This window comes from Cygnus atratus, chromosome 3 (genome assembly GCF_013377495.2).
Source record: "Cygnus atratus isolate AKBS03 ecotype Queensland, Australia chromosome 3, CAtr_DNAZoo_HiC_assembly, whole genome shotgun sequence".
Taxonomy (NCBI): Eukaryota; Metazoa; Chordata; class Aves; order Anseriformes; family Anatidae; genus Cygnus; species Cygnus atratus.
In genome coordinates this window covers 38,847,604-38,872,681 of record NC_066364.1, presented here as the reverse complement: position 1 = coordinate 38,872,681, position 25,078 = coordinate 38,847,604, and the positions used below count along the sequence as shown (strand labels likewise).

Below are 25,078 nucleotides of genomic sequence, written 5' to 3'. Positions count from 1 at the left end.
ACTGGTGAAGACGTCCTGCAGAACTGCAGTCACTGTAGGGTGAGAACCTTGTACATTTCTGTGTCAATACAGACCTCGTGTATTTGTAAGCTCTGTCAGGAATGGCACAGCTTACAACTTGTTGAGTTTGCAAAAACTGGCACCTTGTGCAGTATAGATTTCTTTTAAAGCTCTTTATATTCCTAAAAGACAGCAGTGGCTAGAATTGTATTGAAGGTAAATGGATAAAGGAAAAGGCAAGGGATAAGAGGAAAAGGAGCAATAAACAGATGTGTGATAGGATCTGACTTCATACTCTGTTTCAACTAACTGTACGTTCTGTATGTTACTGGTAAGATGATATCCTTTGATTTGTGATTAAATTTTGGATTATTTTAAGTCCAAGTTGCTTGCTAAATAAGCTGTTCATGGAAAGATGGGGAGTTCCCTGAGCTGTCAGTCCAGCATCGTTCTTTTTGGTTCGTGTCCAGCTCAGTGCTTTTAGCACAGTTGTTGTTTCTAATATGCTGTAAAAGTGTGCACCGCAGCACCAGAAAAGAAGATTAACACCAGCACAGTTTTCCAGATTACATTAAAGAAACTGGCCGTTGGAGCTTGTTCTGCAAACCTGCAGGTTAAGCAAGTATCTAAAGTGGCAGCCAATGGACAAGTGGTAAAAATCAGATCTCCTAGCAGTGGTAATATGGAAACACACCACAGTGCCTGTAAACCTACACAGGATACATAGAAGGCAGTGCACGGATGCAGCTGTGTCTTGTGAATAGTTTTGTGTTCTATTATGTTGCCATGTGAATGTTTTTCATTTTAAGTTTTTAGTTACCTAGAAATCGGCTTAAATATAGCCTTATAGTATCAGGTTATTAATCAGATCAGAATGAGTGAGTTTGAATTTGAGTTCTTCAAATAGTTCATATTTCCATGAACTTGCTTCTGAGATCTAATCCCTGAGGTGTTTTTCAATTCTTACAATTTCAAGAAATACTCTGAAATCAGAGTCTTAAATAATGATGTGTTAGAGTACTTTTAATCTGAATCATTCTTATGATCACATTGCAGCTTTTGCCTTATGACAGTTATATTGGCGTAACTAATGGAGCAGCGAACACTGGTGTCATGATGGAGATGAGCAAGACAGGAATTTGTCATCTCTACTACTGAAGCATATTGTGTTACCGTGTGTTTGGTAGTTGGGATTTCAGTCAGGATCTGAAAAGAGAAAAAGAGGCAGGGAGGAGGAGGAAGAAAAGAAACGGAGATGTGGCAAGAGGCTGGTCTAACCTGCAGTAGGGTTGAAAAGGTTTATATGTGTCTGAAGTAGAGAAGAGGTTTTGTTCTTAAATTTAATTCTGTGTTAAAACTAAACATCCCAGAGAAAACTTAAAGATCACGCATGGTCCCCTTGGCTGTATTTTACAATTAGTCTTAAAAAGAATATCCAGAGATCCAGATTTTGGAAAATTAGACATAAAATCCTTTCATACCAGGCCCTAGCATGTTTTCAGGGTTTTGTATACAAATGCTAGCTTTGCATCATTCAGATTAGTCATTCAGAGTATCTTTCGGTCTTGGCCATGAAAAAACAATCTCCATTTCTGTGTTCAGTTTATAAAAGATGAGATTAAAAAAAAAAAAGAAAAAAGCCAACTTCTGCTTCCCTATTGTTATTTGAGAACAATAGGTTTGAGTTTTCTAGTTAAGCTTTAAATGCCTCAAGCTTTGTATTTACTTCGAGACAAATTTACATTTTAAAACTGCTTATTTTTTTAAAGCCAAATGTGATTAAATTCTAGGTACAATTCAAGAAGTTTGGTATGTGTACAGACTTAAAATTAATCTTACAATGAAAATCTTGTTAAAGTTTACTTTGTAGAAGTTAGGGATTCTGAGAGAAGTTACAAGGTTGTAAAGCAAAAATGTTATTGAACTAGCAGGAAACATTTATATGAATTTGAGTTGATGTAAAGTTCTCTTCAATTACTTATTGAGCACATAGCTTTGTTTTCATCATGTTACAGCGAAATATTTTTATCTTCTCCTATTGTTTCATGTCATGTGTGTGAATTTGGAATTTTAATTTTTTATTGGCAGCAAAAAGTCCTTAGTAGATACAAGTATCTTAATAACCAATAATTGGGTGGTGGAGAGCAGGATGGAGGAAGACGCATAGTATTTAGCGAAGTGAATATTTCAAAGTTGTGCTTGAGAAAGATTTACCAATTGGTTGACTGTTAACCACTTTCAATCATGACTAATTTACATGAAACTAAATAATTTGTATTAGTTTAATAAGCTAATAAACCTTGTCTAATTCATATCACAAGTCTGAGCACAGATTTAAGTATCAGCATTTAAGGTATATGTATTTATTGTATGGTGATCATTAATAGACTTTCTCCTTGCTGACGTATTTTCAAGGTGGATTACCAGTATATATTGAATTGGAACTAGTTTCATGTGATAGCGGTACTATCTGTGATATTTCCATTTGAAGGAACCCTACTGCTGAGTCACAATGCAACGTTCAAACAAATTGCACTTGTCACCGCTGCTTAGAACACAGCTAATGTGAAAAGACCCAAGCTGAACATAGAAAATGGATGGTAATGCTTGTTCTTAGCTTGTTTACCAGTTCTCCTTGTAGGGCAGATTTCCAAAGGTGGTTAGTTCACTTAGGATTGCATTTCTTACTGAGGTTTTTAAAAACACATTATTCTCTCAAGGAAAGTAATGATTGTGAAAGCTGTGGAGAAACTAATGGGTAAATGTTGCAGATCAAAACATGGAACCTTAGGACAGCTCCTTGGCTTTTTGCTGAATGCTTCATGAGGCATTTAGGGCAATAATACTTCTATAATGCTGACATACTGTAAAATATTTTTGATAATAAAAATGCGGCCATTATTTGATTACATCGTGCTTACAGGTATAAATGCTAGCTATAAATGTGCTGACTTCTTTTTGTATTCATGAGATAAACCTAAATGTGTTTTTGTTTGTTTTAGGAAATGATCATTGACAAGGTTAACGGACAGGTTGTTCCTCGGTACTTGATATATGACATTATTAAGTTTAATGTAAGTACTTTTGGTTTTATTGGTTTTATCATTAGTTATTGATTCTCATTTCTGTTTTAATCTTATCTGTATTATTAAGAGCTTGAGAATAAACCTAAGCACCAAAAGTGTCTGGGTATTTTGCAGGTCAATAAAATGCAGTGCATCAGAATTAAGATCGAAAGCAGCCTTCTAATAGGCATTGATTCATTTCCATGTGGTGGTGGTTTGAAACACTCTGCTAAAGACTGTGTGAAAATTTCCCATTTCTGGAACGTGTCTGAAGTATAGAGACAGTGAAAATTGAGAGTGGATGGAAAAGCTAGCCTGTCAGTGGCATACATGTTACCCAAGCATCACAGTGCTCCTTGCTAGGCTACTCCATCACCCGTTTCTCAAATTTCTCTTTGAAACCAGGCATCTGGTTCTCTGATAGTTGTGCTCAACAGCAGACTCTCCTGTTTATGCTGGCTGTAGGGCAAATAGGTGAGAAAGAAAAATGTTGTGGAAAAGGAGAAGCCTATTTTGACAGCTAGAAATCAAGACTCTGTGGTCACAGGAGAGAACTGTTGAAAAATGGGGAGAATGAGAAACTTTTTTTTTTTACAGCAGCTTTCAAATACGGTAAGTGTTTGAAAGTCATCAAAGGGCTATTGCATGTTACCTTTGTAGATTTTTTTTGTTTAATTTATTGTATTTTCCCTCCAAAGTCGTGATATACGTGAAATTTGAAGTTGGTCTTATGAAAGGGTCTCCTATTTGAAGCTTATTTGAAGAACTAAACTTGACAGTGTGTTTCACTTGTTATCACTTATGAAATACATTTTCTGGTGATTTCTCTTGTTATGTGTAAGGAAAAGAAAATGTTTTTCAGGAAGGACCAATTTATACATACGTATCTTTTTAAAATGTTTAAAATAATTTTGTGTGTGCTGGTTTTTGCTGGGATAGTTATTTTCTTCCTAGTAGCTCATAAGGTGCTGTGTTTTGGATTTGTTACCAAACCAGCGTTGACAATTCACCAGTGTTTCAGTTGTTGCTGAGCACAGCTTGCGCAGTGTCCGACTCTTCCTTGCTTCGCGTGCTGCCCTGCCAGTGAGGAGGCTGAGAGTGCACCAGGAGCTGGGGGGGACGCAGCCAGGACAGCTGGCCCACACTGACCAAAGGGATGTCCCATACCTTTGGATAAGGGTACGGTACACAAAGGATGACTTTGTGCTTGGCAATAATAGATAGGGGAAGGGCGAAGGATGAGAGGGCATTCGGAGTTGTGGCACTTGCCTTCCCAAGGAAGCGTTACGTGTGATGGAGCCTGCTTTCCTGGAAATGGCTGAGCACCCGCCTGCCAATGGGAAGAAGCGAATTCCTTATGCAGCTTTGCTTGCAGGCGCAGCTTTTCCCGTTCTTATTAAACCGTCTTCATCTCAACCCAGAATTTTCTCACTTTCACCTTTCTGATTCTTTCCCCTGTCCCACTGGTGGGGAGTGAGCGAGTGGCTGTGTGGGGCTCAGCTGCCTGCTGGATTTAAACCACAGCAGGGTGTTAAATGTAGTCACAGAGCCTGTGACTAAATAGCCCATGGAAAAACAGGCTAGTATCTGTTAGAGCTTCTGGAAATACGGAATTGTTTTAGCGTTCCTAACAGGACAAACGGTGTTACTGAAACACAGTTCATTTCCCACTTCTTAAACTACCGTTGACTCTTCTAGACTTGCATAAAATGCTGTTCAGCTTGACTGGGCGGCCCAGCATAAGTCGTAAATACTTCGGTGAAAGTTTTTTGGGGTGTGAGGGAAGGGAACCCTCATTTGTAGCAAATGTCCAAACTTAACATGAAGAATCCTACCTCACAAACAGCAGAAATGATGAGGGTTTTCAGAGCATTGTTAAGGTTTCAGGAAAGTCTGCTTTTGAGCAGAGCTGTAAATGCTTTAAACTTAGTGTGTTTGTTTTGTTTTGTTTTTTAACATTGGGACTGAGAGTGAGGAATTGGTTAGTATGTAATACAATTTTAATGTCAAGGACAAATTAAAACAATGTTATCAGGATGAGTACAAGCGGGGCTTCAGCTGCAAGAATTCATTAGCAATGGTCCTACCACAAAGATTAAAAAGCATAGTGGATTTTAGGTTAATTTTAGATACTTAATTACAAAACTGGGCACCCGAGGATGTTTGGCTTGGCAAGAAGTGGTCAACAGAATTTTATCACAAAGAGAGGTAAATGTATTGAAAACTTGTAATTGGCAGGAAAGAATAAGTTCCTTTTTTTTAGAGTAAGTCAGATTGTATAATTTTCCTAGCAGAGCTTCAAATCAAGTAATTACACAGAACACCAGTTCTGTTTCAAAACAAAAACATCCCCCTGCACGTAACCAACCCCCTCTCCAAAAGCACCCCCTCAACAGCAGAGGGCTACACGAAGTGCTGGGGGAATTCTGCCCTGCTGCTCTGGATCTTGCAAGTAGTTGTGTCTTCTGAAGGTGAGTAGTGGAGTTACCATACTCACTGGCCATCATCTAAATGACAAGATTTCCAGCATATCCCCATCTCATCCTCTGCTTGCTCTGCTGCTAGAGATGCTGCACTGCAGTGGGGAAAATGTGAATACAAGCTGCTGATGAACACTTTTGTCTGCTCAGGAAAGTCTTATGTTTAAGTGAGGTCTAGTGAACTAGAGGTACTTTCAGTTGACTTTATTCTTAACTATTCAACCTATTTTGCATGCACACCATCCTATACTAGCTAAATGCACAAAGTTTTATGGTCTTTGTCAGAAGATTTCTTCTAAAATACTAAATTCACAGATTCTACGCTAAGTCCCGAAGACTTATGTGCACTATTAATACTGCTGAGGATTTGCGTTAGGATGACCAGCACCAACACAGAAATACAGAACAGTGCTTAAGTAAGGTGATAGATAGTTCTGCAGATTGCATGATACATTTATAGTAAGAATGACGTCAGCTTGCGCCCCTCAGGATGGCTGTAAATAGTACAGTGAAGGCTGTTAACATATACAGAGAAAAATCATGGAATTAACATTTTAGATCACAGCAAAATAATGTCATAATTTAAAGTGTCCAATTGTCATTTGCTGTAATATTGTTTTGAACAATTCTCAGTGTTTTCACCCAGCACTATTGTCAAGCTTCAAAATTGGGCTGTACTCTATTCTTGTGTTTATTTTAGTTCTTTGTTGCCTTATTTTTGGGGGCTAAATTTTCTTAAAATGGGTGTTCGGAAGTGTGGCAGTTAGACAACACAGTCTGTCTGAGACAAGGAATGTCGAACAGTTACCTATTTGAGACAAATACCAATTTGAGCTCTAAGAGCAGCAGTGGTCAGCTAGTCATGGATCAGTTGGGAATAAAAATAAGGGTTTTAATTTTGTGTAAAATACTGTGATTTGGGAAAAAATCATGGAATCACTGAGTGTAGTGTCTCAGTAGATTATAGGATCTTTCTTCAGACTTGGTCAGTGTTTCATCTGAGCTTGACACAGAGAAGGCGAGGAAACCACTGCAAGTAAGGATGATGTGATCATCAGGAGAGAATGGTAACAGAAACTTAATGGTGAGTACAGGCTATAGGAACAACTTAAAAAGAATAACCAGGGAGCAGATTTAGAGGTGAGAGTGAGTGGAAGAAGACCAGTCTTAAAAATTTTAATCACATTGTTATCGGTGAGGCTTATTGTTACTTAGCTTTTCAATTTTGCTGTGGTGTAGCAGGAATCAACTACAGCAGCCTTCTAGAAAGGTGAAAGAAACCAAGAAAATAAACTGTGATTGAAATATGTACTGAGCATTTGACTCTAGGTATCTAGACAGGAAAAGTCTTAGGAAGAAGGGAAAAATAAAAACAGGGTTTCACTGATTGGGAGAGACATATACTGGAGTTCTCAGGGAAAACATGGAAATAATCTGCCTTGGCTGTCTTCTTCTAGGATAAATCTTTTATTGAATTCTGATGCTTATCACCTGTAACTGCTGAAGAAGTCAGTTTTCATGGTTTTTGATGGAACAATTTGATTTCATTTCTTCTTAATCCTTGTTTCTGTGACATGTAGTTTCCAGAAGCTTGTGGTAAGTCATCCCGTTGTGCTACAAGACGTGCCTATGTCAGGAAAAACAAATGATTCTTCGGGAGATTAAAAAAAGATTGTTGTCATTTTGTTCAGTCTGAATCATAATGTTAATTATTATTAATGGCAACTCAAAATATGACATTGCTGTATTACTGCTTTCATCCCACGTGCTAAAAGCAAATTCATAGAAAGGAAGCTATATGCAAATGAAATAAGTCAACCTTTCAGCCTCAACTCTTTGAGGGAACCCAGAGCAACCCCTACTGTTTTTTTTTTTCCCTCTGCTTTGCTTGGATCTTTCTTAAAACAAAACACAAACAAAACAACAACAAAAACCACCTCAGGGTATATAAAATTCTCTCTCAAAACCACGTTCTTAAAGGCTACACACATCTGTAGTAATACATGAAACTGTGCCAGGGGCAGGGTGCTGGTACTGAAACTTCATCCTCTCTTTCAGTAGTTAAAATGGACCCTGGCAGAGTTTTGGCCCTGGGTGGCTACAGTGCTCTTGAGCTCAGGAATAGTCTAAGATTTAATGTTGCTCGGGGACCATTCTTAGCAGCCTTTCTGAGATGAGATTCTGAGATTCTCTTTTGGAGAATAACGTAGGATGAACATTGTTGGACTTCAGTGGCTTCAAGGCCAGAGATTAGGCTTTGCAGTGTTAGTTGACCAGCGCAGATGTAAGAGTGTCTTCTAGTTCACTGACTTTGACATCTTCTCTCTGAAGTTCGGGAAGTGATGTTTTTTTTTGAAATGTCAGGTATTTTGCTTTTAATTTGGGGACTGAGGGTAGAGGACAAGAAGGCTCCTGACATTGGAAAGAAGAGAGGAAAATTTATTTCCTGTTATTTGATAGAATCATAGAATCACAGAATGGTTTGAGTTGGAAGGGACCTTAAAGCCCGTCCAGTTCCACCCCCCTGCCATAGGCAGGGACACCTCCCACCAGCCCAGGTTGCCCAAAGCCCCATCCAGCCTGGCCTTGAGCACCTCCAGGGATGGGGCATCCACAGCTTCTCTGGGCAACCTGTGCCAGGGCCTCACCACCCTCTGAGTGAAGAATTTCTTCCATATAGCTAATCTAAATCTATCCACTTTTAGTTTAAAGTCATTGCTCTTTGCCCTATCACTCCACTCCCTGACAGAGAGCCCCCCTACCTTTCCTGCAGTCCCCCTTAGGTGCTGGAAGGCCACTATGAGGTCTCCCCAGAGCTTTCTCTTCTCCAGGCTGAACAACCCCAAATCCCTCAGCCTACCTTCACAAGGGAGGTGCTTGCTGCAGCCCTCTGGTCATCCTCATGGCCCTCCTCTGGACTTGTTCAAATAGGTCCATGTCCTTGTGTTGGGGGCCCCAGAGCTGAACGCAGTAATCCAGATGCACAGTACTTCAGGTACTGTGCTTTCCAGCTTCCTGTATTTTGGCTATATGTAGATAATGCAATACAACTGCAGTTATTATTATGAGCTTACCTCTTTCACCTGAATAGTTAGTAAAATGTTCAAACTTGGTGGGTAATTCTAGTTTAATAGAGGAAGCTGACAACAGAAAAATTAACAGTCCCAGAAGTAAACACAAGTAAATCCAAATCCCTGTTATCAGAAACAATCTACAAAAGAAAATGTCTTCCTTCTCTGGCCTTCTCTAGTCATCTCTGAGACAGCTTTCTGAAAAACCTTGCTTTGACAAGCTTTTTCTTAGATCGTACTCAGTAGCTACGTTTAGATGTGTAAACACTAAAGCTAAGCAACTGTTTGTTTTTTACTTAGTTAAGTAATAAAAAGTACATTGGCATAATGTAGGATCTAATTAATGGATTCTTAGCAAAGATGCTGAAAAAGAATTGTGCTTTTATTTTTCTTTCTAACCCTGGCCTTTAAATTTTTAAACTCTAGCCAAGTTTTCCTGAGAGCAGATTGCAATGGTAAGAATAGATTGAATGCTTGAAAAAGAATAATTATTTTGATGTTTAAAAAGAAGATAGTTTTGATTAAAGTTTTAAAAATTCTGTGCATTAAATTAAGTCAAGATCAAGATTCCTGTGGCTGTCATGTGTAACAATGCTGTAGCTGTTAGATTAAATTTGTCACTGTACACACACATTCTGGCCATAAATCCTGCCCACAGCCAGTGGTGGGTTCATTGAATTCATGCATGAAAATTTTTTGTTTTAAATCCCTGTAAAATATTACCACGTCCGACTTTTCTGTTATAAACCTAATTTTAAAGTGATGCAGAGCTCGCAGTACATGCTGTCTCTGCTTTATTAGTCTAGTAACCTTATCTTAAAAATATACTATGAAAATTCTGAGGGCATAATTCAGAGATGCAAGCATTTACTTGCATAATCTTTTCCATTTACAAATGCACCTGACTGCCAATGAGTTTTCCACTGTTGCTTCTAATTCTGAGGTTATTTCTCAAATGGTATCACTTGAAAGCACAGGTTTAAATAACTTCTGTTGCTAATAGTACCCTGGAAAATGCAGATGCTGTGCATGTGTTTAGACTTGAATCCTTTCTGCTATTTTTTTTTCTGAGACATACCTCACAGGTGCCTGGATGTCTACAAGTTGTCTTTGCTTTATGTTCTAAAAACCTGTAGGTACATCCTCCTATCACAGCAAAGACGGAAGGAGGTTTTCAGGTAAATGAAATACAGAGCATCTACTTATTATACATCACATTACTTTCTGGTGAAACACTGAGAAAGACGTGCAAGATTGCCTGTGTCTGCAGTACTCTGGCATCTCCAGAGCCTCTCTGCTGTTTTCAGATCTCTTGCTTGAATTCATGAGGTTACACAGCTGCTAATACCACTGCTTTCTCCTCCTCCTCTGAATTTTGTAATGCAGTTTACTGGATGTTGAGTAGAGAGCAGGGAGAGCTTGGCCAGGGGAAGCAACATATTGTAGTCAATTTGTGTATTTTTAAAGGGTACGTGAGTAGGGTGGTGGTATGGAATAGGGAGGGTAACAAATGGTGGGTTAGGAGAGCTTGTAAGATGGAGAATCAATACAGTAAGGGAATGCTGGGGGAAGCTTTCAGGTCTGTGGAGATGGATGGACAGAAACGTATACTGAGTAGTTTTCTTTTTCAAAGTGTTCCCTGTTTTATCCCCATTCCCTGTTGATCATCACTTTTATTTGTTATTAGAAGACTGACATGTATGTCTGAGCAGCAAAATGTGCAAATATCTTCACTTATTTTGTGAATTTCCAATAGTTTTGTTTTCTTCCCTGTTGCTCCTTGGGCTTGGGAAAAGTACGTATGCAACCAAAAGGTAACATTCTTATGCATTTTTGCATCCCTCTTTAAAACTCCCTCCTGCAAAAATTAAATCGCTGCTGAAGAGTGGTGACCAGGGTATTTTCGGTGTTTTCTTGTTCCTCGTTATGTGCTTTTTATCTAATAAGCTGCTTGCTGTCAGGAAGCATTCCTTTGCATTGTGATTAGTTTGAAGGATGACTGTTTTACTTTCTGGTTAGATTGTGTGGAAAGTACATGTGATATTTTTCCTTTCCCCTGCATCTCTGAGTTAGATACTCCTTTTCCAAACCCTGGGGGCATTACAAACCGCAGTGAAGGTAGTTTGTTTTTAACAATTGTCAAAACTGAGAATGCTTATTGGACTGTTATATAAAAGCAAAGGGACTGTATTAAATTTTGTCATGTCTTGTTTTTTCCCAAAGGTAAGTGTTTCCATGCCTTCGTATGAAGCAAGCCTCATGAGAACCCTTTGAATAGCAGATCACCACTAGTATAATTGTCAGGAGAAAAGACATGAAGTGTTGCTCCTGGGAGAGAGATACAGGGACAAGTAGTTTTCCAGAAGCAGCTGTAGAAGATGCCATGATATTAAATCTGTTATATTTTTCAGGTGTTTGGGTTACGTAGGTTTTGCTCTTATTTACTCTGATGTGACAGTTCTTCAGCAAACTATAATACTTGCTAAGACAATTACAACATGAGACCGGGATGTTGAAGTTGCATTGTAAATGAAAATAATTTTCTCTGTATTTTTACTAACCTGCTTTTCTCTCTCTCATATTTTCAGCCTTTAAAAAAATATCCTCACTTTTTATTTGCAATATTTTTTTATCTTCTTGCGTTGGGAACTGTAACATGATTAAATAGAAAAATTCTCTCTCCTTGCAGTTTATAACAGCCATTACCATAGGAACTGCCAAGTAGACTTGGACCCAACTCCTGTCTTAGGCAAATATTCAGATCTCTCAAGAACCTGGCAGTGATCACAACTGAAGTTTAAAGTGCTGAAAAACTTTACAGTGGGGCAGGTCTTCCAGTGGCATTATTATTTCCCGTATTGAGGAAAGTGAACTTTAAGTCTAACGCAGGGCTTTTTATCCAATATATTTTAAAAAGGGAAGAAGTATAGGCAAAATAGAAGGTGGTTGGAAGGATATTACATGGAACCAGTGGGAGTGTGTTCAAATTTTGTCTTGTTTCCCTAACTTAATTTTAATTTCTCCTTTTCTACACTTTCTTTTCTACAGTTTTCTACACATTCTGGCTCTAATATTGCATATATTCAGCTTCCTCTCTGTCTTCTGCCTTCCTATCTGCTTCCTGCTTCTAGGTGAAAAGAATTTTAAAAAATAAACCAAAATAGAACTATGTAATACAGGATAGGGTTTATGAAGGTGAAAGCAGTATCTTTCTAATATCCTCTGTTCCATTCTCAGTATGTTTGAATAACTTGAGTGGCTCTTATCATCTGGTGTAGGACTTGTGGTAGGAGAGAATGTGAAGGTCATATTTTCGTCCTGTTTAGAATATTTCTCTTATTTAAACCAAGTATAAAGAAAAACACCTTCTTTTGAAATAAGTATGATAGCGTTTCATTAGTATTTCTTATTCATAAGCTAACCATGCACATAACAAAATAGGTATCTTAGAAAAATGGTGTCCTTAAAGTTACAGATCTTTTACAAGTCTTAAGAGTGTGAAATATGTAATAATCAGATATTTAATTTTTAATTCTATCATGGTTTAGGAAAAGCATACGACTCCCTTTTTAAGAGAACACTTGTGAACCAGTGCTGATTGTTGATTGATTATTATTTTTTAATTTTCTTAGGAGAATTTACGCTTACTCTACTGGGCAGTCTTATTTTACAATACTACAGAGTGATTTCTATCCTAAAAATTCAGTGCTGCAATCTTTTCAAGTATGTAATATTCTGAACAATGTCTCCAAGTTGTGAGAATTTTCCCATGTTTTTTTTTAATCAACAGGAATGATAATTCTTCAACATAACAAGTGTTGTAAAAGCCAACAGTAACTGTCCCTATGATGAGTCACTGAATGGCTGGTGGGAAGAGTATGAGGAGAGCAGGAGCAGAAAGAGAATAACTGGAATTAACTGGACCAACTAGTAGCTGCAACAATTAAGATGTCTCCAAACTGTGTGCACAACAGCACAAGCAAAAATCAGAAAGAAAAAAGCAGAAGCAGTAAAGCCCTGTGTTCAGTATTCTATTTTGCTGATAGCCTAAATTCAGCGCTGAATAAACGATTTAAATTTATATTCTCTTGTGAGGACAGTGTGAATCTGTGTGTAAATGTCCTATGATGATTATAGAGAATCTGTCTTACAGCTATGGATTATTAGAATTCTGACTTTAATTCTGTAATTAAAAATGGGAAGTTCATCTTCTCCTCAAAACACATGAGGGAGGCAGCCAGTCTAGACAAAACATCATTGCTGTAGATTTCAATCATTTACACCCCAGTAAAAATCCCCCGATTGAGTTTTGTTTTTGAAGGCTCGGAAGGATTTATAAGGATTATAAGGATGCTAAATGAAGCCACTGTCCATGCAGTCAAACAGTGAATCGGACAGAGCTGTCTGTGTTCCCAAAGTAGAAGCTACTAAGCTTTCTATGCCTTGCTAGAGCTGTGCTTTCCAAAGAGGTCGGTAAGGTGTATGCCCTCTGTAGCTGCCAGTTTCCACAAGTCTGCCTCTTTCTTGCACGGCGATACTGGTGAGAATCATAATTCTCTCACTTGTGATCATAAATATTCTACCGTATACACGTTACCTTTACACTGGTGAAGTGTACTTCTCATCCTCTTGCAGTTAAGGTTTTATGGTTTTTGTCTTGAATATGTATTTTCATTTGAGCAATTCAAGGGGGAGAAAATTGGGGAAGGGAGCAATGTTTGTAGTACAATCTACTTCTGTTTTGATCTTATCTGTTTAGTCACAGTTTTGACAGTCCTGCTGTTCCATTCAAGTTACATTTGCTAATAATAATAATAATTAAAAAAAAAGCATGGAGCTATATTTGTATCTTCTGTTAGGCCTTGATGTTTATGCATGGAATACAAATTTGCTTCCTTTGTTGATTCATACATATATGAATTTATTATCAGTGGTTTTATTTTTGTGAAAAAGGAAATACAAATAATTAAATACATGTCTTAAGTAATCCTTTAATAGGTCTGATTCCCAAACCAATTTTGTTCTGTGCTAAAATCAAAGCAATATTCTGTTGTATAAACCGACAACATATAAATAGTAATTATGTTCTCTCAACACATTGGATGAATTGAGACAACTGAAATAATGTCATGCACTGTACCTCATGGGTGCAAATATAAATTTCAGAAACCATTTTGAAACCACTTAATTGCTTGCCATTAACATATTATTTTTGAACATCTGAGGGACAAAAGTTAGAAAAAACGAATTTTAAATTGTATTTTCAGTTTAGAATAATTGCCTTATCTTTTGTGTATTAGAGATGAAAAATGTTGGAGTCATAATTCTCCAACGTTTTTTAGTTCTCTAATACTTTTTGTCCTGTTTTAAAAAGAAAACTTCATCAAAAATGGAAAAAAAAAAGTTAGTTGATTGAACATAGTAATAATCTTATTTGGAGAATGAAACAGCACCTCCAGATTGTTTTTATGTAGAAGCTATCTGTATCGGAAAAATAGCAGCATCTATAAAACCCCAGTCAGAAGAACTACGTGCCAGACCATTAATATTAAATGCGAAATATTTGACTGCAGGGTCTTCAGAAAACGGGAGAACTAATAATGGGCTTTAGCTGGAAATGCAGATGTCAGCTGTGGGTGCCTTGAATTGTCAATAATAATGCTAAACACAGGGTAGAATATTAGCCTGTGCTTATTCTTTATTCTTCTCTCAAAATCATTAAAGCTAAGACAGTTGTGACATATGTTCTGCTATGGCTCAATAAGTGAGGACGTGCGCAGAACGTATATGCGTGTCTGTGCTGAATTATTCATGGCTAAGGTATTGCTCTGGGGAAGCAAACAGAACGGGCTTTGCTGGCAGGTAGGCTTTGAACCATATCTCATAAAGGAAGAGAATAAATATTCTCAGTTCGTCCTGGACCAAGCTGCTTATCAACAGTGTACACATTATTTTTCTTTTTACTCCGGTTGCGTTGGGCAGAAGCTGGATAAATATCAAATTCTAATAGGAAGTGTTTTTATTGGATTTAGCACCTACATACCCCATTTGGTTATCTGTCCCACATCCAAAGGACTTTCCATGGAAAGCTCACCAGATTTCCCGAGCTGTCACCACAAGGTCAGCCTTAGAGGCTGGAGGAAGGCAGACTTACAGCTGGTGGATGCCAGGAGCTGCTCAGACGTCCCCTTTCTCCTTCCCAGAGAGAGGGGCCCGAAGTGGGGCACGCAGCAGAAATACTCTTATCCTGATAGACCCCTCTCAATGGTTTCTGCCATCTTCCTGTGTCTACTGACTTGGGGTGTAAGTCACTCACCAGCCCCTCGTAGCCACACAGCCGTGAGATCCTGACTTCAACACAGAAGTCTGTGAGGATCCGGAGAAGCACAGGAGCTGCAATTTAGCCACCCCTGATGTACCAAGACAGAACCCAACACTTGACCAAATTCCATCTTTCAGCATCCATTTGGAGGAACCCTGTTGGGATTGTGATTTTTTTTTTTCTTTTAAGCTCCTTTTAGCAAATAAATTGCCTTTCCCTAGTCCCTTAGGAGAATGGATGCTTAAAGAGCTGTACACTCAGATTTTTTCATATGTCTAGATTTATTTCTTCCGTGGTCCACTAGATTCTTATGTGACCTATTGGGTATGGGTTCAAGTGAGAAGTTCAGCTGAAATATTTTAAGTTAAAATTTTGAAAAGTTCAATCTTGTGTAGCTTCCAAATCTCATTAGAAGTCTTCTTTTATGTTTTGAGGATGCATGGGAGACTGTGCTTAAAATCAAAACGATTTTTCTAAGCGTCACATATACTGCAAGCTGTGACCTTGTAGTGCAATGCACAGGGTTTCAACAGGTGAAAAAAAATTTGGGAAGAGGTCTTGAGTCAACAGATGACTCCTCTCCCGAGGCTCTTCTGAACGATATTTTGCTCTGGAATGCATTTTAATCACTGTGAGGGGGAAGTGTAACTTTCTAGCATAGACAGGAAACACAGGCTACTTGTTAATTGGGTTTTACCCTGTGCTAGCAAATTTATTTTAGGATGGAAATGTCTAGAGCAGGGATTGCCATCTAAGTAAGTGTGCTGTTAGGTGGTGCTGACCCTCATCCTTCTCAAACGAGTAGAAGCTTACATACTGAAATAAAACCCCAAATGTCTGAATGCTTAAATTAATAAAAACATCTCTGTATTGCTTAAAAACGTAATAGTATTTAGTGCCTGCATTTTGATTTTGAATGCATTGATGTCTTGTTTCTGGAGAACTTCTAAATGTGTGCTTTATAAACTAAATAATCTCATCCTTGTTTTGTCAAGGTCTGCAAGTTATTTATTGCAGCCTACATTGCCCTCCTACTTGTGTGCTAAAAGCTAGGATTTTACCCCTTGAAGGTTTTGGATCTGTCTGGGACAAATATGTTGTATATTAGCAACATTTATTTTGTGATTATGGCAATTTCTGTTAACGAAGAAGCTGCCCTCCTGTCCCAATGTTGGCTTTATCCAGCATATCCTTGCTTTACATTCAACATTACGTTAGTTTTCTTACTGCTAATATCCCGTGCTTTGAGGAGAATGAAATACTCTTTAACTTCTGGGCTTACTTGGCTGATGAAGAAATTGCTCGGCAGCATTACCTGGCTTCTCCCATCTCGTATAACCTGATGTCAGCCTCGCTCTGACCTTTCGGTGATGGAAGCGAGTGGTATATCCCAGTAATACTCCCTTCTGCTTAACAGGCTTTGAAATAAAAATACGTGATTGGCAGAGCTGCAGGAAATAAGTAGTTCCAAGTAGATGTGAGAAGCGAGAGGATTATTTAAAGGAGAAGAAAGTGATTCAGCTGTTTTGTGGTGCACATGAAGTCATCTCAACTTTTAATTTAACTATTAGGAGATTGAAATAAATTTAAGTTGCTATGCTGAATTCCTGAATGAATCGTTGTAAGGAAGGTCTCTAAAAAATGTGACTGCTTATTGTAGGCTTCAAATATTTGAGCCTACTAATGAGTTCATTCGATCTTTCAGACCTACTCATAAAATGTGGCTGAGTGGGAAAGCTACTTAAGGGAAAAGAGCATGAGCACTATATGTTGCTAAAACTTGAGGAACAGTTTACAAGTAATAAAATTGAAATAATGAATGCATACACATTTTGCAGGAAGGAATGACGTGTTCTTCAGCTGGTTATTACACAGGTCAGGATGACGGTTTTCTCTGTTTTAATCAGCTATACAACCCAAGATGAGCTCAGACACTGTTTAAATTGAGTTCTCAAGTGATTTGCCGGCATCTTGGTGCGGGACGTGCTTGCCCCTCGAGTGCTGGTGGCTGTGCTGCCTCTCCTGCTGGAGATGAAGCGCAGTCCTGTAAGGCAGTGGCTGTGAGTTACACCAAGCCGTATGGTCAGGGAGCAACAAATGCTTCCTAAAGCTGTGGCAATGACTGAGTGAGGACTTCTGATAAAGGTCTAAGAAGGATGTGACGCTAGGGAAGAAATGCAGGGGGAAGCGAGTGCCCCTTTGGGAGCGTGAAATGTAGAAGGTGTTGGGGAACACCAGGCTTGCCGGTGAGGGTAGGGTGAGTCTCATCCATCTAATATCAGCACTCACTGTTTCTCTGCCTCAAGATACCTGTTCAGGTTTACTCTTTCCATCTCTTGCCTTTGCGCGCCTCTTCAGGATGTCGTTTTTGACACTTGCCTACTTTGTGTTCTTTCAGACTGACCGGTTCCCTTTGCCACGTGTTAGCGTGGGACTTCTTGCTTTTAGGTTCTCCTTCTCTTTCTTCTCTAGCTGTGTGTAGTGTGGGAAATACCTGCCTGGTTCTCCTCATCTGTCCTGCTGCTGTCTATTGCTTGTATCCCATGCTTGGAGGACGAACAGTGGCCCTCCAGTTTCTGTGCTCGTTGATTTCAGCTTTTGGAAAATCCTGGTATTGAAGCTGACACTCTATGGGCTTATTTTCTGCAGACCAGGAAAGGGAGGGTTTTTCCAAGTTCCTTTTTTTTGTGTGTATGTGAATGAGATGGCAAAACAAGGGCTGATCTCCTGTAAATAACTTCCTGTGCTGGTTACTGCTCGTAGCAGCGCAGATGTACGAGTTTGTGCCTTACTGCTGTGAAAGTGGCACATCTCCTTGAAACTGACTTGAAAATTTCCAAGTCGCCTGTTGCTCATTTTCACTGAATGATGCCCACAGTGTGTTCTCATCACCATCTAATGTTCAAAATACAAAAAAAAACTCCATTATGAGCAATTCATAATCTGACAAATGTGCGTTTTGAATGCTCATACTGACTGGTGCAATGCACCGAATGTACAAACAGCAATGTAAAGTTCCTGGTTTAGATCAGATCTTGAAAGGTCAGAGCATGCTATTGAGAATTAGAGAAGAGCTTTTACCACCTTTTAGTTGACTGAGCCATCCTGTATTTTGCAGGTTTCTGCAGCCACTGTTTATTGACGCTACTTCCAGCTGCAGCTGTAGTTTTCTCTTTTCAGTGATACGATTAATGCTTCTTTCAAAACATCAATAAAGTACATTTGAAGCAGTGGTTTTGCGTAACTCTGTAAATTGCGTTGTTGTAGGTTTTTACCCTTCCGTGACCTTTGATTTCATTAACTTCTTACAACCTGAGACAAGGGCTTGAAAAACAAATACTTGACAAAAATGTGTATGTTCAATTAAGAAAAAAAAAAATGTACCTGTGTGATTCTAAATGCTATGTCAGGAAAACATACTATTCAAATAATTTGATGTCTAGTTTTAATACTGATTTTTGTAACTTGGCAGGGACAGCCAGTTGGAGACTGTGATTTTAATGTTCGGCTTGCCTGTATAGAAAAAGAGATTATATTTCCACGACATGAAAAAATGAAGACTGGTCTTATTGACAAAGCACAGGAACCATTCAGTGTTCGAAACAAGCCATTTTTCGACATCTACGCTTCAAGAAAGGTAAACTTGATTTTAGTTGTTTATGTTGGAGTGCGGAAGGCAGCAATGCAGTGCTGGGTATAGGTTTTCCCTTGACTTTTTTTTTTTAGCTTTCTGCAAATTGCTCTGCTGACTAGTTATTCAGCAGGGTTTTTTTGGGTGGTGAATGGGAGTTTGGGATACTCTGAAAAGTGGTTTTAGACCATCTATTCCTTCTGAATTCCTCTTTTCCTATGTTTAAATCTGTACTTTGGCAAAAGCTAATTCTTGAGTTTCATAATATTGAGTGATGACATAGAAGTTAATAGTTTGTTTGAAATGCCTCTGAGCTTAAAGGAATATCTGAGAGCTATGCTTTCGATGCTATTCTCCTTCATAGGTAAGAAAGTAACTTTTTTTGCTTCCAGTTCCCATTTGGCCATAGGATAAGAGTCATGAATTGTGCTTGGGCTGCCACTTCATGTTCAGCAGTGATTACTAAGAGCCCATGCTAGTGAATGCATCCACGCTTTACTTATTAAAACACCGCCGTAGGTTTTCTGAAGTGAAGCATATGACTTTCAAATATATACGAGTTTCTGTCTTTCATTATGCACTCTTTTCTTCAGTTTAGAAGTATCCTAACATTCTGTAAAATATTTTTATTCTCTTCTGTGAATTAAATTGCTCACGGATAATACTTTCATCTAGAGTAACTAGTTTTTCTCAGCACTGCTGTTAGAAGTGGTCCCATGTCTCATCAATGCAGAACAATGAACACCAAACTGGTGCCTTCCATTTGCTTTTGTCACTTCCTTGAGCCTGTAGCAGGTAACAAATCTCGCCCCAAGAGAAGCAGTAATGGAAACTTGGCTAACTGATAGGTGGCTGAAAACTAAATAAAGAGATAAGGCGTAAGTTGGACTTTCAAAACACCTGGCAGAGTAGCAGTCTTGGGAAAGTTTGTCACAAACAATTCTATCAGAGAGGTTGTGTGGATAAAACACTGTAAATGTTTTGATCGCTCCTCTGGATGTGTACGGTTGATTTTTTTTGGATCATCTATGTAAAATAATATCGTCAGCATCGTGAATTCGAAGTAAATTTTTCATAGGGGGTAAAGGGCTATTTGTCTAGGACGTAATTTCAAGCTTGAAATTAAAAGGAACTAGTACAAAAGGAACGTGTTAAAACTGGATTTCTTACCTAAATTTATAGTTTCTTGAAGTGTTCTGGAGTTCCAGGTTATTTAACCTTATTTGAAAATCACAGGAGAACATGCCCAGAAGCGTTCCTAGAAAGCTGTCTGGGTAAAACACATCTATAAACAAATCTCTGGCTAGGTATATCTGATCATTATTTTATACATGAAATTGTTAAATGCTGACAGCCTATCTGTTAAGAGTTGGTTCCTCTTAAGGGGTAAAGTTCAAAATTCGTAAAAATATACTTTGTACTGCAGCTCTGTGAGGTACAGCTTAGAACCAGCCAGAAGATGACTATTGAAAGGATCATCTGCTTCCCAAAAAGAGTAGGAAATGAAATTACACTTAACTACTTTCTTTTTCCTATCTAAATGAGGTTTCTTAATTGTCCATGTATTGGATTTTAATAATTCTGACTGCAGCATTGTTCAAAGTCAGCAAAGAAATGATGGTGTTTACTGCTCTTTCTCTTCCTCTTCCAACCCTTGCGTATAAATTCTTCAAGATCGTGGTGTCTCATTACCCAGCAGTAAAGCATCAAATATATTGGTGAGGAAAATGAAATTATACAGGACTAGAATTTGTTTCATGATAAATTAATAATTGCTTTTGACTCTAATGCTTGGACAAGATTTTTTTTTTTTTATCTTTTTATGCTTCTCTTTGCCATGAGGTTTGATTAACTTGTGAATTACGGAGTGAAGCAGTTTTCTGGCAAGTTTTCTTCTTCCTTTTTTTTTTCTGAAGAATGTTACTGTATGCAGCAGTTAGAGATATACAGAGAGAGCAGGAGAAGTAGAGTTACCTGGCAGTGCAGAGCAAGTTGGTTCTTTTATTTAATTATTTCAAACATTCATGATTTACTTACTCCACACAAATAATAGACCAAATTGGTAAGAAAATAAAGCAAGTAAGAATAATATTGTGGGTTTTATTGAAGTGCATATTATGAAAGATTATTATTTTTTACCTTTTATTAACTAAAAAGAAATTGTTTCAGTAGTCCTCTTTTTGTCACTTAACTTCAAATTAGAGTAAAATTCAATAACGGCTTTGCACAACAGTTACATGGCACTTTTTTCTTTCTCTGAGGGCTCATTTTCCTCTGAGGGTTTTGCTACTTTTTATAAGCAATGATAACACCTTTGAAACAGATACAGTAGTGAAGTAGCAGTTTGAGAGCAGGGCATCTGAAAATGTGAAGCATGGATCTCTCTTTGCTTTTTGTTACTTATCTGAAACTTTTAAAAAGCATTATTTGAAGGTAGCAGAAAGTCTGCAGTAACAGATAAAACCCTAAGGACATTGCAATCTGCGTTTGAGGTTATGATGCAGTTCAATGAACAAATTCTCACCCTGAAGCATTATCACCTTAAAATCATCTTTGAGATAGTACTGTCTGGGTGTTTTAAATTTATTGGGGTATTGAGGTTTATTGCCTCTTTTGAGGGGATGGGAGTGGTGATTTTTTTTTGAGGTGACAGCCAGGGCAGGCTCTAAAGCTTTCTGCATTTTCAATTGGAAATAACCATAGGCTTTTACATTTTATTTTTGTACAACATATGAAGTATGTTTTAAGCAATTTTAAGCAATCTGTCCTGATTCGAAGTGACTGCTATATAGTGAAATAAAAAATAATAATAATTAAAAAAAAAACAACTAATGAGGCTTTAATTCTGATTATTGTTTTGAGTAAGAAAGAAGTTTTGTGTTGATATCCAAGTATTGTTTGTACAGCCTGTTATAACTGTAGGGAATTTTAGGTAGCACTACCAGCATCAATGAGGAGTTTTATCTAAGGCAATACTGATAAATGCTTAAGGGAACTCTATAGATTAAAAATTTATTTCAAATCAAATTTATTTCAAATATTCTTGTTATGTCAAAAATACAATTTTCATTTCATTAGGTCTGTGAACTTGATGAGTGTGTGATTCTCTAATACTGCCTTAGGATAATGATGCAAGGGTGACATCTTCCTACTCATCACAACTTTGTGAACAGAATGCTTAATTACATATGGCCGGAGCAGGCTATTGTTCAGAAGCGTTGTCCTATTCTGAAAAAGGACCATTTAAAAATAGTATCGCTTTGCTCGAGATCTTTTTCCTATGCTTATTCAGTCATCTCTGCAACTATAGCAACAAGTGTACTCACAGCTATGAACACCTCATTAGCGTAGCGGAGAGAACAGGCTGGGTTTCTGTAGCATCAATGACAAACGTCTTGGTAGGGTTTACCAACTCTGTGTTCAGCACAGCAAGGGTCTGGAGAGAGCCAGGGAATTCCTCCTAGCTTCTAAATCTGCTCATGCTCGGATTGACTCAGCATATCCATCAATCCATCTCCAGAGACAGTGGCAGTTGAGTGAACGCTAAAGGACAGACAAAGGGGACCTACTCAGGTAGATCTTTTCCTTATATTTAATTAGCTGTTTGGCTTGTCCTTCTCCAAGAACAGCAGACTCCTTTCTTCTTGGGATCAAACAGGTTCCTTCCTTTCTTGACCAGAGGTCCTTAAAGATTGGCACCCTTGAGGGATCTCAGGAAAAGTGTGTGTTTTCGTAAGTGTGGGTTTCTTCCCTACGCCCAGCTCTTGTACTTCACTGACAGAAGATGTGTCTTCTCGAGTCACCCCCAGAGGGATCCTTCTTTTTTCCCAGAGGGATCGAAGGACGTAGCAGCCTTTGGCCAGAGATAAGCTGGATCTCTGATTGTGCCAGCATATTTCACTGTAGAAGTGGAAAGCCCATATCAGTGATCAGTCAAAATATATTTTATCAAGATTTGAATAAAAAAAAATAGCCTCTTTTAATAGCATTTTAATCACATACATATTCAGGATAATCCCTTGGAGTATTTTGCACAATTTCCTCAGGAGTTTTGCCGTTCATGAAGTTTGCCTCAGGTACTGTGTTTTGAAAGAGGTCCTGCAGTTTATCTGGGACTAAAATTTAGCTTCTTAGCTAGGTGATACTTTATGATTGTGCCCTTTGAGTGACAAGCCAATGTACACTTTGATGGAAAAGAGGCTGGACTTCCTTTGTGTGCAGTATGTATACACGTTCTGTAGTCCTACCTTCAGTCTTGCAGAATCCCAGATTATCAGCATCTCCATCTGAGAAGAAGATTTGGAGAGAGATGTGCCTTAAGCTTTGTACTCCTTAGCCAGCCTGAAGAGAAGCAGGGAATATGTGTACTGGGTGACTCAGATGTCTCAGTTTGAGTGCCTGGAGTAATAGGTATAAACAGGAGATTGTATCATCAGCAGTGTTTCTTGGATTTTCTTGTAACACAGCTGTCTTTTGCTTAGGGTCAAGAAAAGAATCAAGTGTACTTCTGAATTCCCTCAGCTGGAACCACACATCACATATTTCTGTTTTGAGACACTTCACTTATTGAAATATGTTCCATGGAAACAACTTTAAATCTCTCCAAAGTAAACATTGTTAGACCGCTTTTCACAGCCTCGTTCCATCAATCCTTTCTGTGGACTGAGTTAAGATCTGGTGTTCCAAACTGAAGGCCGGTGCTGGCCATTCTTCTTATTAATAATATCACATATGGGTAAATAGCTGTGTGTTTGGGAGGATTGTAGGAAGAATCCTGAAAAAGGCCAGGAATCTCAGCGCTGTATTTAAAAGGTTTAGCCACTGACTCTGCTATTAGTTATACCAGGAGAAATGATGTTTTCCACATAGATTTAGTTATTTTCAGTGAAAATGTGAAAGTAATTACTTGAAACAGCAGTAAACTTTGTGCTGTGCTATGCAGTATGTCCAATAATGAAATAGTTCTTAAAGTTACGGATTTGGTGCTTTAATACCAGCGTTTGAAGGGTAATGACTCCTTCCTAATCCAAAAATTGATTTATTGTGAACTGAAATACACTTTCAATGTTGCAATTAAAAAGTATTATGGCAGCATTCACAGTTTTGCCTTGGCATTTGTTGTTGGTACTAGATTTTTGAAATGAGGGCTATCTTTACAATATCGTCTTCCGCTTTATTTTAAGATGTTTTGATGGACTTCTGCTGGTTTTAGTAAGAGTGAGGTTTGACGGTAACAGGAAGAAAAGAAAGATAAAGATCCTGAGAATCTACAGCCCATACGGAGGTGACAAAAAAATGTTCCCTAGCTGAACTTTGATACTGGGGGAGGAAACAGTTTCACTAACTTTGTCTGCTTCTATAATCAAAGAATTGCTAAACACAGCTTAGTCTTTTAGTGTCAGCTGAGAACAGATGCACTCTGTGAGCACTTTTGCCTTTTAATGCGACTTCCAAATTATTTTAGGAAGATATTTGTGAGCAATGTTGAATCTTTGTTGTCCTTACACTTGCATGTTTTGTCACTTTGGTTGCCCAGCTTGTTTTCTTTGCACGGATTAGTGTGCAACAGAAGTCAAGGAGAGAATATGGTTCAGTTTGCCTGCACTCACTCCCATCTTGTAAGGACAGCACCAGTTGGTGGAAGAAGCTGGGTTTGTTTTCCTTGATGTTAAAACACTGAGGACCAACAAGATTAATGTGTTATAATGCTTCATATAAGAATATGTAAGAAATAAGACTTGGAGCCTTAGCCTTTTATTTGTACAAATATTTTAGGATTTTCCCCAGGTTGAAATTATTATGCTTTCACCAGGGTGAAATCCATTATGTTGAGCAGGAAATACAGGTACACAGGCAAGCAATAATGAAACTCTCAGAAATGACGTAAATGTTTGGCTTATGATGCCAAAGCTGATCTGTAGTTCTTCTGCAAAGCTTTTCTGTGTGGGCAGTCACACAACCTGGATGTCATTACTGAAGCCTAGTGTCCAGTGACTGCGCTGTCTAGCAGGGCTGGAAAAAAAAAGTTTCTTTCTGTATGGTCCCGTGGAGAATTGTGCCGATCTCCCTCAATGGAACAATAGGGCTAAAGGTTAAACAATGACACAGGTCAAATGAACAACCTTTTTCAAATGCTAGCATGCCGTATATCAAGGAGTTGTCAGTTCTTAGACTATTATCTGATCTTAAAATGACAGCTGGTCCTGGAGGGATTAGAATGAAGGTGAGTAATCCCTGCTAGCAGATTAAATGGTCTGGGGTCTTCTTGAAAGTTTTCAGTCAAATCTGTGAGCTGACACATCTCTGACTTTGTACCCCTGCTTTGCCTGAGTTTTTATTTGGTTTTGTTTTGTTTGTATTTGTTAGGGTTTTGTGTGTTGTTTTTTTTTTTTGACATTTGGATTTTTATTTATATTTTTTGGGGAAACTGCCTTTGTTGTAGTTAGGAAACAGACTGTTTAAAAATGTTGTACCAATAAAAACACAGCCACTGTTGAGGTGGTATGCCT

At 38.3% G+C, this 25,078-nt stretch overlaps 1 protein-coding gene across 3 annotated transcripts in view; it reads left to right on the top strand.

The window, feature by feature from the left end:
- The window catches only part of RNGTT (RNA guanylyltransferase and 5'-phosphatase), a 185,404-nt gene that overhangs the window by 57,107 nt on the left and 103,219 nt on the right, over nt 1-25,078 (top strand). For all 3 annotated transcript variants that reach the window (XM_035559498.2, XM_050709797.1, XM_035559499.2), the window contains 2 exons: nt 3,003-3,074; nt 18,411-18,575. In XM_035559498.2, the coding sequence (XP_035415391.1) occupies nt 3,003-3,074; nt 18,411-18,575 (237 nt within the window). The remainder of the gene's footprint in view (nt 1-3,002; nt 3,075-18,410; nt 18,576-25,078) is intronic.